The sequence below is a fragment of the Ictalurus punctatus genome, chromosome 11, assembly GCF_001660625.3.
Source record: "Ictalurus punctatus breed USDA103 chromosome 11, Coco_2.0, whole genome shotgun sequence".
In the NCBI taxonomy this organism is placed as follows: Eukaryota; Metazoa; Chordata; class Actinopteri; order Siluriformes; family Ictaluridae; genus Ictalurus; species Ictalurus punctatus.
The window spans coordinates 15,848,260-15,864,644 of NC_030426.2; the positions used below are offsets into that span (position 1 = coordinate 15,848,260).

The following is a 16,385-nucleotide window of genomic DNA, read 5'->3' on the forward strand; positions in this document are numbered from 1 at the left end:
TAAAAGCAACTTCTGACTTTAATATCCAATCACAAGTTCTAGGCTCTGGCATTTTGTCTCAATTCTCAGTAAGTGTTGCGACTGGCTTTGGACTACCACAGCCCTTTCAGAAACTGAAGGGAAAAAAAGTCCTGAGCATAGCTGACCAGTTTATTCTGAAGGATAAACATCTATTCATCCATCCATCCATCCATTTTCTATACCGCTTATCCTACTGGGTCATGGGGAACTTGGAGCACAGGGCGGAGTACACACTGTATGGGGTGCCAATCCATCGCAGGGCACAATACACATTCACACACTACGGACACTTTGCTACGGACACCAAGCTGCCACTGTTGGGCCCTTGAACAAGGCCCTTAACCCTATCTGCTCCAGGGGTGTTGTATCATGGCTGACCCTGCACTCTGACATTCTGATAACCGGAAAAAAAAAGAAAAGAAAGAATTTCACTGTGCTGTAATGTATATGTGACAAATAAAGGCTTCTTCTTCTTCTTATGAATGCAACATCATATACATTCCCATTCACACAGGGGTTTTAGGAACCCTGGAGCAGCTTCACAATGCTCATGAATCGATGTGAGTCATAGCAAACTGTCTGCCATCCATAATGAAATGACCTGAAGTGCATGCAGGTGTTATTTTTCTCCAACAACACTATAAGATATTCAATACATTTAAAATGTTTGAATTTGTTTTATGATATACATATTTAGCTACATTATATGCTACAAATGGAAATCATTGGGATCCAAGCACTATTTTTCAAGTAGTCACAAATTTGCTATTTAACAGACACATTTTAAGCAGATTTTGAAATTATTTGAGGGTGGACTTCCTGCAACAATGTTCATGAATCATGATTGTATGTCAAAATTGTACAAGTGGTTTCTGGAAAATATTTATTTGAATGTTACAGCACCCCTATTAAGAAATGTGTCAAAACTCATAGTATACCTCAAAGTCATATAGACCTTGTATGTAATTAAAATTTTCAGTTTGATATTTCAGGGGTTTTTTCCCCCTCAAATTTTTGTTGACCCTTTTCACAGAAAACAGTGGTACTGCATCATCAGTGAACACTTCTAAAACCCTTTGAATAAAAATCTATTTGATTACATTTGTCAGTCTCAGGCTGAATATTATCTGACTTCAGGTTGATTAAGAGTGTATGAAATTTGTAAAGTGAGTAGTAAAAAAATATGGATTATTAAAATGAGGTCCAATTATGAGTGGGTGGAGCTTAATTGTTCTTGAGGTTTTTTGTTGGGTTTGAATCAAAGAAACTGCAGAACTAAGAAGTTTTTATCTCTTACGGTATGTACTCTGTTTTCTATGTTCTTGTAAAATTCAAATTGCAGAATTTTGAATGAACTGGGGATGAAAGAATGTATAGTGAGTTTCTCTAATATTTAGATAAGACTCACATTAAATATATAATTACTGCCACCTGCCTTTGGTTGTGAATCAAGGCTAGCATAATTACAAACTAAAATAATCTCATAGTGTAAAAAAAAATTGTATCGATGTTTGACCACATTGAGGACTTCCACTCATCCATTTTCTTTTCCACTTATCCTAGACAGGGTAGCGGGGGAGCCTGGAGCCTATTCCAGGGAACTAGGGGCACAAGGCATGGGACATCCTGGAAGGGGTGCCAACCCATTGCAGGGCACAATCATGCACACATGCACACACTATGGACAATTTGTGAATGCTAATCAGCCGACAATGCATATAACCCAAAGGCACAGGGAGAACATGGAAGCTTCTCACACACAGGGCAGGATTTGCACCCCCAACCCCGGAGGTGCGAGGAAAATGTGCTAACCATTAAGCTACAGTTTCCCCCACACTAAGCACTTTTGTACTGTACAGTTTTTCTTACCCCAGCATGTAACATGGAGCTACACTTGAGTAAGAGCAGTTATTTATATTTATTGAGTGATATGTGTGTAATGAGTGTAGTTTTGAGGAGAGATTGGTCTTTTGTTCCTTATAGATTGATTCTCTTCCAAACGGACTCAAATATGTAATCTGATTCTGGACCATAACAGCCTGAGTACAACTGAGAGCAAGTCAGTCGGTTGACAGGCCATACTCTGATGGGCGTGAAGGATAAGCAGCTGCAGACTGTACCTTCTGAACTAGAGGAATGTCAGAACCTCAAACCAAATGGACTTTTTAGTGGATGAGAGGATCCTAAAGAGACCAGTGGGACATGAAAGTGGGCTTTCAGAAGACAGAGAGGGACTGTGTAAGCATACAGACTGCAGGTTGTAACCCAATAATCTGAAACAGAATCCGAAGAGAGTAGACTGACCTACATGTGAATGTACTATAAATCTGACTTTCTCCACCATGGTAACTTGTTTCACGTTTGTTTGCACATTCATTCTATCTAAAACAACAGTTTATATTGTTTAAATTTGATTTATTAAATTGATGGTTGGACAACATAGATTTTAATGTTGCTATAAATTTCTTTCTTTTTCAGATTATCACAGTGCGATCCATTCTTTTTTATCCGACACCTCTGTGCCTAAATGTTATGGTGCACCCCAAATCAATTACATACTGCACACTTATTCACACATCCATTGCTGTATTATATAACATACTATGCCATAACACTAGAAAGTATATATTATGAACTAATCTAAAAGTTGGATCTGTACATAGGCATTGTTAAATTCAAACACTAGCCATTTTTCACACACACACACACACACACACACACACACACACACACACACACAAAAACACACACACAAACACACACACACACACACACACACACAGACACACAGACACATTGTAGTTCTAAGTGATCTCTTTCCTCTTCTCCTTATAAATAATCCTCCTCTGATGTGTATTTTTTGTATTGCACAGCTGTATCTGTCACAACAAGCATTTCAATGTACAATTGTCCCTGACTTTTTGTGCATGTGACAAATAAACTTGAAACTTGGAATGCATGTATGAGTGCTAGACTGCCATCCAGTGCTTCCTGATGTTAAGTTACCAACTTGAGATGGAAGTGTCATTGCAGGCATACTTGCTACAGCCATATGTTTTGTCTGTTATATACTACAAGCCCTCCCCTTCTGTTCAATGGTGCATGGGACGATTTAGTGGGAAAAGAGTCAATCGCCAACAGTTAGACTGCAAATACAAATCAGTATTCATGACTTTTTAGTATTCTACATTTGTTCATATATTGCAACATAGACTATGGTTACATGCACATCAATATTCTGATATTAATTGGAATTTGGCAGTATTCTGATTAGTATTGAGTCATGTAAATGCCACAATCCGATTGCCCGATTCAGATAAGACAATATTCTGATTCTCCAAATTTTGATTCCCAACTCTGTAGTATGCCTGTTTTAATCAGAAATTTGTTGCATGTAAACACCTTATTCAGAAAATCCACTGAAAGGAAATCTATGTACATGCTCAGTCAGCAAGGAATTGTGGGTGATAACAGATGCTTAGCTGCAGGCTATGTATTTAGGAATGGCAATTTAGATATACTTACAACAACCATGTATACAGGAATATTCCGATGCCTGTACGCATATAAACAACATACTTGGAATATGGCTGCAACCCAAATTTGTAAATAAACAGAATTAAATAAACAGAATTTGATGTGCATGTAAACACAGTCACTGTTGAATTCTCAAATCTGATTGGTCAGAAGGTGTTTAATTAATTATCAGCAGCTCTCAAAATAGTGCAAATGGCAGGTGTTTATAAATATTCTCATTCTAATAAGTTATAATTTCTGTAGTAACAGCTAATTCACAGGGACACTCTACATAATCTAAGTTTAATAGTAAATGGACTTTTAAAATGTGTTATTTCACAGAAAAAAACCCATATAAGCTAGGCTAACCATCCATAGGTTAAAACTTTCTGTGAAGAGATGTTTATTTAACATTTATGAAAGGAGACTTAGTTTTTTGTAGGCCTATCAGTTTGTAACAGAGGTTAAACTGATCCTCATTCTTGAAGTGTGGGAAAGGTACCCTACAAATCCTATTCCATAAGTGCATTATGGGTATTCTGTATCCTTGTGTAGTGGTGCAGCGGACAGCATTACCGCCTCACCACTCCAGGTTCCCTGGTTGGATCCTGATCTTGGGTTACTGTTTATGTGGAGTATCACATGATTTCACGAGCATACGGAATATGTTCCACTATGCTACAAAATAGCAAAGCCTCCAAATCGGCTACACTTAATGATGAGTAACACAATGAGGTCATAAGCGGGAATTACAGTCGTTTTATGTAGCTGTTTCGCTCAGACAGGATGCAAACCTGCGTGAAAGAAAAACTGGAAACAAAAAACAAACAAATAATAGTCTATATACAGTAAAGTTGGTATTTAAAAAAAACATTGACGACGACAGCCTCGTGCGGCCGCCGCGGTCACTGCAGCTCGTTTGAGATTTTAGCAGGAAAAGACGAGCGAGAGAGAGAGAGAACGAGAACGGAGGTCTACACCGCAGTCCCAAGGACATGCTGCTTCCCTCCTTCATTTATTCCCTAAAAACCCGCTCGTGCTCTTCCATTTTCAGGGTAAGTGCTCGTCTGTGTCTTGTTTTTACTCACTGTTTTCATATTTAAACTACTATTGAATACCGCCTATTAAAATACGCATTAACACGTTTTTAAAAAAATAAGCGTCTTAGTCTAAATAAATGTTTGAACTTTGTTTTGTTGTGTGTTGCGCGCGCCAAGAGCAACCCATTCATCACAGAAAACGTGTTCCAGTCTAGTGGCACGCGACGTGTTTGATAATGCTTTGGTTCATAACATTTTGGGTCACTGGTCCATCATGTCAGCCTGCTGGTTTGAACGTAATAGTACTGGGAAATACGTAGAAGTGTGCGTTTATTCATTTAAACAAACAAACAAACAAACAAACAAACACATAGACAGAATATTAGTCACGTTTTTATCTGTGAGATGTATCATTAGAGGCCAGGACTTCTAGTGAAAACGTAGATCCTCTGTAATGTAAACATGTATGAAATCTCTTCACATCTCGCCCAGAGAGTGTGTGCACATCTCACATGTAGCCTTCTCAGCTCTTAAATAAGCACATTGTAGTTACACACAATTGATGCCCAAAAGAGAACGTCAAGGACGTTTTAAGTCTCCCTTTGTCCTATTGTTTTAAAGAATACATCCACAACAGAGCACTATATCCTGGAGATGATTCAGAGACACATTGGCTTCTTTCTTTCTGTTTTTTTTTCACCACCCATGTGTGAGAACAGTCCCATTTCCTGCCAGGAAAGGGACCGACAGGAGAATAAAGAAGTGTAAAGCTTTCCAGGTCCCAGATGCTTGCGCTAGGGGTTCTGCGGGTCATTAAAAACTCTTAAAATGACACCGTAAAGAAGATTTGGATGTTATTTTGGCTTGTTGCTGTTTGAGATGGTAAACCCGTGGGACTGTGTTGCACTCGGTGTGTGTGCTGCTCGTCAGTGTTTTAGAGCGGCTAGGTTCACAGTAACTGACGTGGTCTCCCATATACCTCTGTAGAAGTTTACCCTGCTATAGTTTACTTAAACCCAGAACTGGTTATATATGCATGAACACAATCCATTATAGCATGATTGTTGTGACGTGCAAGTCTTACTTTTTTTTTTTTTTTTGGAAATGTCTTTAATATGGTATTAAAAAGTATTAAATTTGGAGTGCTGATACCTGCAGATACCCTGGGAACAGTGAGCAGCCCATGAAGATTTTCAAAATAATCCAGAAGATTTGTGTTTCCTAAGGCGATCTGAGTATAATGTAAGTCCCTTAGAAAATCCAACTTGATTTAAACTTTTGAGGTTGAAGTATTTGGGTATTAAAGAAATGCGTAAACAGCTCACACACCACCCTTATTTGCTCTACTTCATGTCTCAGTGTCCAGTGTTTTTTGTTTTTTTCCCCTCTAGAAGCCAGCCAGTCCTCATCTGTCTGATACTCAAGCTAGGGTGGAACTGCATCACTATCCTTTGCCATAATTGTAGCCTGTTAAGATAACCATAGACAGAGTTTAAGCCAAATATGTCTATAACTGTTATTAATGCTGTTGGCTACAACAACACACCACCGCTTGAGTTTCAGACATGGTGCCATGCATATTTAAAGAGTACATATTTACTAGATTTAACACAGCTGGTGGACTAAAACATCCACATAGTTTTTGTGAACACTCTTGAAGCATGTTTAAAGGAGGAATACACAGTGTCTAAATTTGTTACTGTTTTTGCCCAAGATACACTGCCATCTTAGTTATCAGGCAAGAATAATTAATAGGTTGATCTTTTTGCGGACACTTTGCTAGCCTTTCACAGTGAAACATACTATTGTTATTGAGTGTTGGCTTTCTAACCTAAGTAAGGGAGACGTGTCTGTGTATGTATGTGAGGGGGAGAGAGCGCGAGCGAACCATGGTTATGTGATTGTGCAGGATTTCACAGAGCCTGTTGTGTGTTTAGTGTTTATGATGGCAGACATGTTTATTCCGAAGTGCAGTAAACAGATTTCAGTGGAAATCCAAGGCCCAGAGCAGAGATAAGCTTGGTCACATTCATCAGCTTAGATTTGAAAGATGCATATTTAGTGTAGTTGTCTAAAGGTAGACGGTCTACTGTCAAAAGGAAATCTCAAATAGTTATTTTTTGTATTTGTGTTTTATTGGTACAAAGAATGCCAACAATAACCAGTGTATCTGGGTGTGGCATGTTGTTCCATGTATTCTACAAGATATTGAAGATCTGAAAATCACAGAAGGCATTTTTGTACATCATGTGATAAACCACTGAAGCCTAGAATTTATGATTTCAGTGCTCTTTTATGTCTATTACTTGTCACACTGTATGAGATGATCACAATAGTACCTTTCCCAAAATATATAATGTATTATGTTACTATGATTATACAGTATGATGAGGATCCATCGATGAAAGACCTATGATTAAAGACAATCGCTACTTTCTGCTTATGTTATCAATCAGCGTAATAATCTGGGCTTGTGCACAAAACAGGGTCTCATAAACATAAATACTTCAAAGTGAGCTTGAGGTATTAAGCATATCTTTTCTGTCCGTTATGATGTTTTAAGTTTTGGCATTGTCACTACTGTTTTGGTAGCTTTCCCATGTGTTTCGCATCATCCAATTCAGTGCTCCTATTGTAGGTTTCCGATGAGTATCGTAGCAGAGGTCACATTTCTAACACTGCCAGAACTTTGGTGTCGGATGTCGTTGCTGGAATTTCACTAAATTGATCAGTGTTGAGCATGTGATGATGTCAGCGCATTACCAAATAATTATTTTATACCTTTTTTTTTTTTTTGCGTTCTTTTATTTGTGACAAAAAAATAGGCCGAAGTATTATACAGTTTAAACCTTAAGTGTAACCCTCTTTATAGATCTGCTATTAAAAAGCTTTAAAAGAAAAAAAATAATTAGCACCTGTGCTGTTTCTGCAGTGTTATAGGAACTTTAATGTAATCTACTTTAAAAATGTGAAGATGTAAGCAGGTACATTGATGTATTGAGAATTATCTTAGAGTTGTACAGTTTTTATATCACTCCACCCCTGTGATACACCATGCAATCCTTTTAATGAATTTAGGGAATATTATTGTGGCACTCCTTTGATTGATTTCATATTATTTATTTCTCATAGCACTTTGAGAATGCTGAACCTTTGGAAGCTTGTATTACAGTTGTAATTGTGACTTTCACAGATGTTATGGCTAGATGAGTGCCAATAGTAAATTTGCATATCACATTTGCATATATTAACTGACTAATATTTAATGATAGTTTACACCATTTTATGAAAAGAACCTCTTTAAACATTTCTCTAAATCACACTGACAGTTCTGGCTGACAGTTTCGTTTTTCCCCCCATTGTTCATGATTCTGACATTCTTGACAATTGCCATGACAATTTTACTTTAAATAGGATGTGCTTTACTTTGGAAAAGATTGTCTGATTTATGTCATTTATAAAGACTTTGCAGGAATGCTGGATCATTAATCTGCAGTACGGACACACAGCCCTATTTAAAGACACCTTGGCTCTCTAAAAATGACAAGAAATCATTGTGGTTTTCTTTGTGCTAAAGTGGCTTTCGTCTCAAATGTGTGTTATCGTTATGAACATGTATTTCTTGGTTTCTGTTATCGTCTCCTTGCCGACTGTTCAACCGCAAAATGCTTTTCACAAGTACCAAGAGCAGAGAGCAGGATAGCGCCAACGTCAATAATTTATCAATTCAATGAGGATATGTGTGGTTCTGAAAGGATGGAGGAAATATAGTTGAACTTAGACCAAAGAGCACTTGCATTAGGTTCAGTCAGACATGACTAGATTGCAGCCAGATGTGGAATTGCATCAGTATGTCAAGCAAATATCAGCTACTTGTGATTTTAAAAAAATAAAATTTATATGGGCTCCCCAGTTCGTCTTGCTTAGCCTGAGAAAAGCTTGACAGGGGTAGGGTTCTGCAAAAAGAATATATGTCTAGAAGACTTGAAGGTATTTGCATGATGCATGTGATCATGCCATTTAGTTTTACTGACCTTTGCATACAAGCTGGAACATATACAAAGTAGTTAATTTTTTTAGTATAACCTATTAAAAATATTAAATGTTTTAAATAGCTTCTTTCTATAATAACCAGAACTGGAAGAAAATGAAACAACTGGTGAATAACAGCATAATGTGCTTACCTACAGTCAGCTACTTGATAACTGCAGCTTTAACTGGACAGTCTGACACCATTCATTATTCATCTAGCAGAAAAGACAGTTCACTGAAGGGGAAAGGACATGGGACAAAGTAGATGTGCATTTGCTTCTAATGGCTGTTAGTCATTTTGTGCTTGTTTTTTCTTATGAATTCATGAACATCTGCCGTGTGAGCCAATAGAAAATGAGTGCGTGTGACTGTGGGCTCTACAGTAAAAATGGTGCCCCTGCTTATTGTTAAATAGTGGACACACCATACTTTTGCCAAGATGTTTTGTTACTATTGATTGCTGTACATCTGGAAAAAAAAAAAGTTGTCTCATCCATCGACATACACTAGGGTTCTTGTGGTAAAAATCTGCTGTTGTTTTTTTTCCCCCTCTACATGCTAGGATTTTCTTGTTAGTAATGTTGGCACCTCTGCTACTATTTGAGGCCAGGCTATTTCAAACTGCAATCTTAGCTCATCAACTCACCACTTGGATTCTTGGTAAATAATCAGCAATCTTTAGTTAACCCTGAGTTAACCCTGGTTCTTGGTACAGAACATGCTGTTGTGGGTCAGGTGCTCGTCACAGAACATTGCTGGACAAGACTGTGAAATGCCCACAGCATGGAAGACGATGCACAACATGAGGGCTGTTTCAGGCAAATGCATTTACAGTGCCATCAGGGCAGTTCAAGGGCGGTTATTCATGAGAGGCCGTTCTTCTAATCTGCCTTCCTGTTGTATTTATGCTGAAACATGATATGCCTTAGACATGATTGAATGATCTTTGTAGAACATTTGCTCTTGCCAAGAGAGCAGCTTGCAGAAATGAACTATGAGCCCCGATACAGTTCAAGTTCATTAATTTGAGCTCATGTTTCTTCATTGTGTCCCTGCAGGAAAATGATTCCGGTCACAGAATTCCGTCAGTTCACGGAACAGCAGCCGGCATTCCGAGTCCTAAAACCATGGTGGGATGTCTTCGCCGAATATCTCTCCGTGGTCATGCTCATGATTGGTGTGTTTGGTTGCACGCTGCAGGTTAGTGCCAGACCTTTCGTATTGCATGTCTCTTCTCAGCATTTGGATATCATTTGAATATGGCTCCCACTCCTTTCCTTGTGGAATACTTGCTCTGTTTGGGATTCATTGCATGAGTGCCTTTGAGGGGCAATTAAAACATTCTTTGGAGATTGAGAATAAACGGACAACGTGACCACAGACCGAGCAATACAGCTTTACTCTTGTGCGAGGAGTGGAAAATGAACGCCTCCACACCACAGTCCGATCACTCCAGCTCCATCTGTGCACAGACAGGCCACTGTTGCCTGACGTGTGCTTAATAGTGGATTGTTGGTTTGCTTACAGGAAGTAGAAGCAATTCCAGCAGGCACACACAAACACAGCTTAGCTCCTCCTTTCCTTACTCCCTCCTAGGCCTTGCCCTGCTTGTTAAAATGGAGTTTCTCCTGCAGTCTCCCTCCTTTCTCCTGATCCAGCTAGTCATGTGTCCTGTCTGCTTCATTATCTAAGTTCCTGTAGATAATCCTAATAGTCATTTCGATTAAATAAACAGCCATGATTAGATCTGTTGGATCTGGGTGGGAATATCCACCCCATGCTCATCTTGTAGAGTGCATTGTGGCAGCACTTAGAAGTGCTTACATTATAGTTTGTAAGCAGTGCCTGATGATTTGAATGAGTTTACGTCACAAAGCTTGGATAGTGATATTGGTCTTCACTGCCCTAATTCATTTATTTTCTTCCATTATAGAATTGTAACCCCGTTATAAATAGAAGAAATAATCACACAACCCCGCTAAAAGGCTGTGCAGTTAGAGGATGATTGAGTGGACCAGGAACGCATCATGCAGGTTTTATGAGTTCTTTTAGCCCTGATGCTCAAATGCATGGTGAACAGAAACAACCATGAATACGATGCTGTTGATCTTTGCCCTAAGGGTTTATTGAGCACTCTGGCTGTTCTGGGTGGCTTGCGCTCTATTCTATATTTGATGGTGCCCTTTATTTTGGAACAAACTCCAGACAGGGCCTCCCACAAAAAGCAGATGGTAATTAACCTACCAGACATAAGGCTTTTCGCAGAGAATGGTGAAAAAAGACCCTTCAGTTTTATGACATGAATTACATGGAAGAATAGTGATGTCTCTATACCAAAATTCCATTTATAACCAAAATGGATTCATAACCAAAACTGTAGCCATGACTAACCTGCCCTCATTGAGAATGTTAGTGCTCAAAGTATTTGAGCATGTTTGTGGCATTTAAGTGAGCATGTCTCCCTCTGGAGTCTCCTGGAGTCATGAGAATAACCACTCATTTCCTGTTTGAATCACACTGATGTCAGTACACTAAAATAGAACTCGACCATCCCATTCTGTTTTCTTTTCTAAATAATTTTATCGAATTATGTGATCTCATTTTTGGTTTTATTTTTTGGTTTGGTATGAAAACAGCTCTTGCTTAATTGAATATTCCTTATTTTTCTTATCTTCCCAGAAGAAGAACCGCACAAGGACTTAAGTGGTTGAAAGACATTAGAAAATCCATATATCAGAGTGAAACTCAATTACACTGGCTTCTAATGTTTAGTATTGACATACTTTCTCCATTACCATTTCAGGTAATGCAGGACAAAATCATATGTCTTCCTCAAAGGGTGTATGCCCCAAACCAAACAGTGCCTTCACTGAACCAGACGGAGCTCACAAGGGATCCGAACAATTCCTCTGTTCCACCTATCTCCCCGGTGCCTGTATCCTATGAGATGAAGGGACTCAAAACCAACTTGGATCTGCAACAGTACAGCTTTGTTAACCAACTGTGCTATGAAAAAGCTCTGCATTGGTATGCCAAGTATTTTCCTTACCTGGTGCTCATACATACCCTTGTATTCATGGTGTGCAGTAATTTCTGGTTCAAGTTCCCTGGCTCAAGCTCAAAAATTGAACACTTCATCTCCATATTGGGCAAATGTTTTGATTCTCCATGGACTACGAGGGCTCTGTCCGAGGTGTCAGGAGAGAGTCCGGAGGAGAAAGACCACAAAAAGAACAGTGCCAGTAGATCAAACCTTAATACCTCCACCGGGGAGGGTAATCTGGAGAAAACCCAGTCGCTGAGATCTATTCCTGAAAGGATTGTAGTGGACAAACCAACAGCGAGTGCACTTGACAAGAAGGAAGGAGAGCAAGCCAAAGCGTTGTTTGAGAAGGTAAAAAAGTTCCGACTTCACGTGGAGGAAGGCGATTTATTGTATCTCATGTATGTTCGTCAGACTGTTATTAAAGTGATCAAGTTTGTTCTTATTGTTGCCTACAACAGTGTTCTGGTGTCAAAAGTTAGAATTACAGTTCAGTGTGAAGCAGATGTAGAGAATATGACTGGCTACAGAAAATTTTTGTGCAATCACACCATGGCCCATCTTTTCTCCAAGCTCTGCTACTGCTATTTGTGTTTTGTAATCGTTTATGGATTAACGTGCCTTTATACATCATACTGGCTTTTCTACCGTTCCCTGAAAGAGTACTCTTTTGAATACGTGCGGCAGGAGACTGGAATTGATGACATCCCGGATGTGAAAAATGATTTTGCTTTCATGTTGCACATGATTGACCAATATGATCCACTGTATTCCAAGAGGTTTGCAGTGTTTCTGTCTGAGGTGAGTGAAAACAAGCTAAAACAACTCAATCTGAACCATGAGTGGACCGTAGATAAACTTCGCCAAAAGCTACAGACCAATGCCAGCGACCGACTGGAGCTTCAACTCTTCATGCTCGCAGGGCTTCCAGATACGGTCTTCGAGGTCACCGAGCTGCAATCCTTGAAATTGGAGATTATTAATAATGTCACCATCCCTGCAGCCATTTCTCAGCTGGAAGATCTTCAGGAGCTTTCTCTGCACCAGTGCATCCTCAAAATCCACACAGGGGCCCTCGCTTTCCTGAAGGAAAACCTTAAGGTTCTGCGTGTGAAGTTTGATGACCACCGTGAGCTTCCTCTGTGGCTCTACAGTCTGCGAAACATGGAGGAACTTCAACTAATTGGATCTCTGAGTCCAGATGCGTCAAAGAACATAACCCTGGACTCTCTACGTGACCTCAAGTCCCTTAAGACCTTGACACTCAAAAGCAACCTTACGAAGATCCCCCAGTCAGTCGTGGACGTGTCCAGCCACCTGCAGCGTCTGTATGTGCAAAACGATGGCACCAAGCTGGTCATGCTGAACAACCTGAAAAAAATGGTGCATCTTATGGAGCTTGAGCTGGTTCATTGTGACCTTGAACGCATTCCACATGCCATCTTCAGTCTGACCCAGCTACAGGAGCTGGACCTTAAAGAGAACAGCTTGCGCTCTGTTGAGGAGATCATCAGTTTCCAGCACCTCCGGAAACTCACATGCCTAAAGCTGTGGCACAATGCCATCACTCACATCCCTGAGCATATCAAGAAACTGGGCAGTCTGGAGCGTCTCTATTTTAGCCACAATAAGATTGAGATTTTGCCTTCACACCTGTTTCTGTGCAACAAGCTACGCCATCTTGACCTTTCCTACAATGATATCAGCTTCATTCCTCCAGAAGTAGGTGTTCTCCAGAGCCTTCAGTACTTCTCCCTCTCTAGCAACAAAATCGAGAACCTCCCAGATGAACTTTTCTTCTGCAAGAAGCTGAAGACCCTCAAGCTCGGGAGGAACATGCTCTCAGTGCTCTCACCAAAGATTTCCTACCTGGCTTCACTGACTTATTTAGAGTTAAAGGGCAATCATTTTGAAGTTTTGCCAGCTGAGCTTGGCTGCTGTCAAGCCTTGAAGCGCAGTGGCCTTGTGGTAGAAGACACCCTGTTTGACACACTGCCTTCAGAAGTCAGGGATACCATGAAAGCTGAGTGATGTTTCTTAGATTTGATAAAATTCTGCAAATGTTAAAAAAAAAAGGCAGCATTACGAATTCTTTTTAACTGAACTTGTATCCCACTCCCGCACTCAATATTTTGACGTTTACGGGTGAGTACCTGCTTTTCATTGCTTAGATATGTGAAAACAAATATTATAAACTAAAGGAAGTTTCAAGTAGAATTTAGTATTGTATTGTACCTCAAAGTTGATGTTGTTTCAAGGATTTAAGAAAATGTTATATTAGATCATTCTTTTATATAAGCACCTTTATTATATGGAATTCTCTACCGTATCAAAGAATAGAGATTAGCTTCAGTGTTAACGTGTATTTGAAGATGGTCATTGCATTGCATGTATTACATTACTAATAATGGTAAAGATTTCATTATCTATTTGAAGATTTTATAAAACAAGTACTGAACCATGTTAGCCTGCCAAACTGTAGTATTTTGCCTTTGTAAAGACCAAATGACCTTTGCAGCCTCTTTTAAGACTGCTGGCAGGGGTGAAAGACTGAGAAAAGACTTATCTCATGTAGTGGTTATTTACCATATTTCTGTCCCTCCAGGATTTTGGAGATTTTTCTGATTGCAGAAATTAACGCAAATTCCACAATATTCAGGCGAGCATGCAATTTTTCAAAATTACTGCAGATTTTGTGCCGATTTGGGCCAAGACACGTCATGTGACATCATCACAAAACGCATTCACCCAAAGCCCTTTTCAATTCACATGCGTCGAACATAAGTACACCTGAAAGGGCTCATTTACCTACAAACATCACTGCGAAATACAAAACAGAGGAATTTCATGCAGTTGCAATTTTGCCAATTCCAGTAGTTTTCCACAAAAAGCGCAAAATACTCTGCAAGTTCCCTTGAAATTTTTTTTAAATAGCAGCAGCAAAATCAAGCAGTTTTGGCCGCAACAGTTGCAAAAAAAACCTTGCGAGATCCTGTATGGACTGATATTTAGATCAGATACGTCACAACTCTTTGGTTTGGAGCCTGTCTTGTTAAATGACTGATTGTGCTAGTCTTTTACACTAAACCAATTTCAGTGAGTGAGTGGCTCCAGTAATAGAAATGGACTGGAATACCAGGCTGTTACAGAGGTTCCACCGTGCATATCTGTAGTATTTATAATATTTCTCCCTTTGTTACAGTGAAGCTATAATTTTCTGCTTTTTTGAATAAAGAAGAGTCAGACCAAACACACAGATTGCACCTTGCAGAAAAGTTATTAATTCTCTGAAGGGAAAAGGACGTCAAAGTCATTGTTTCTGGTAGCTGGGAATTTCACTTTAGGCTGACTTTATCCATGAAGAACAATGACCTGTAAATTCACAAGCCTCAATTTATGAGCCAATAGTAACCAAGCGGATGGTAAAATAGTCCCTCTGGTCAGTAAAAGAATTTAGGAGCTGTAGAAAATGTAGGAGCCCGACTTTTGCCTTGTTTATTTATTTATTATTATTTTTCTGTTACTTGCCACACGCTTTAAAACAAAGAAATTAGCTCTCTTATTTGTGGTAAAATTAAGTTTTTTCTAGGTCTGCTAGGATTTTCTTGTTAGTAATGTTGACACCTCTGCTACTACAGTACAACACTGCAACAGTTTGCACTGAAAAGTTAACATCCCATCATCTTGTTCAACAGAATTTAGCATGTTTTATAAAATGTATGTGTGTAAAGTGCAGAAACTGTATCAAAATATACTCATAGTAGTGCTTTACTGAATTATGTAACATACTTGTTGGGTCACTATAGTGTTTGAAGGTTTAGGCATTGAAGACTAGAAGGAGTGGTGACACCACAATAACTTAAATGTTCTCAGGTAATCTGTCTAGTCCTTTTCTTTTTTTTGCATCACTGTTTTAAAATTTTACTGATGTTCTTGACAAGCTGAAGGGAATCCTGTCAGAATATACCTCCTTTAAATACGCTACATGAGTGCTACTTAGTGCTATTGTAAGCTATTTTGTTATTAACATTTCTTTTTATATATTGTTGATAATGAGGATTTCTTAGCTGGACTGATAGAAACTTTCCAGTTTTGCTATTCTGGCTTGTACAGTCTTTTTCTACAGTAATATTTGCTCACTCTCACTATTCACTAATAGGTTCTTACCGGGTTTTTTATTTTATTTTTTATTTTTTATTTTAATTGCTATTTTTTTTTTGTAAATCTGCTGCTACCTCTCTTCACCTCACATACCGGCTATATCCAAATAATAATTTCAGTGCCATTTGTTTTGTTAGCATATGCTTAGATTCTTTTCATCTGAAAGCTTTTGTATAGATAGCCGTACAGCAATTTTTATTGGTTTGTTTTGGAGCTGAAATGGTGTGCCTATTAAAAAGGGAGCATTAAACTTGGACTCTCTTAATTGCCATTAATTGCCTTTGCACTGTTATACTGTTAAGATTTTATACTCAAGTGCTTGCTGTAGTTTTAACCATTGTTTCCCATTTCTGTGCAAAAAGATTTGGTTAACACAAAAAATAAATAAACAGAAGAATATTCTGAGCATGTATTTTTTTATTTTTTTTTTGTCTTTTATTTTGTTGCTGGAAAATTTATCATGAAAAGTTTACCTGATTTCTGATGTGATATGATGTAACAGTCTCAATATTTACTGCCTACACTGGGTTTGGGAAAAAATAACTGATGTAAAGTTTTCACTAAATGATCTT

The 16,385-nt window shown here is 38.7% G+C and overlaps 1 protein-coding gene across 2 annotated transcripts; it reads left to right on the top strand.

The window, feature by feature from the left end:
* The first annotated feature begins 4,290 nt into the window (after nt 1-4,290).
* lrrc8c (leucine rich repeat containing 8 VRAC subunit C) lies at nt 4,291-16,218 on the top strand. Of its 2 annotated transcripts, XM_017480379.3 has the most exons (4): nt 4,291-4,592; nt 5,736-5,819; nt 9,668-9,809; nt 11,413-16,218. In XM_017480379.3, coding segments are annotated over exons 2-4 (2,415 nt in total). In that variant the 5' UTR covers nt 4,291-4,592; nt 5,736-5,817; the 3' UTR covers nt 13,684-16,218. The 2 variants fall into 2 exon arrangements, with proteins under 2 accessions (XP_017335868.1, XP_017335870.1); XM_017480381.3 differs by lacking the exon at nt 5,736-5,819 and having other exon boundaries at nt 4,292-4,592.
* Nucleotides 16,219-16,385: the final 167 nt, after the last annotated feature.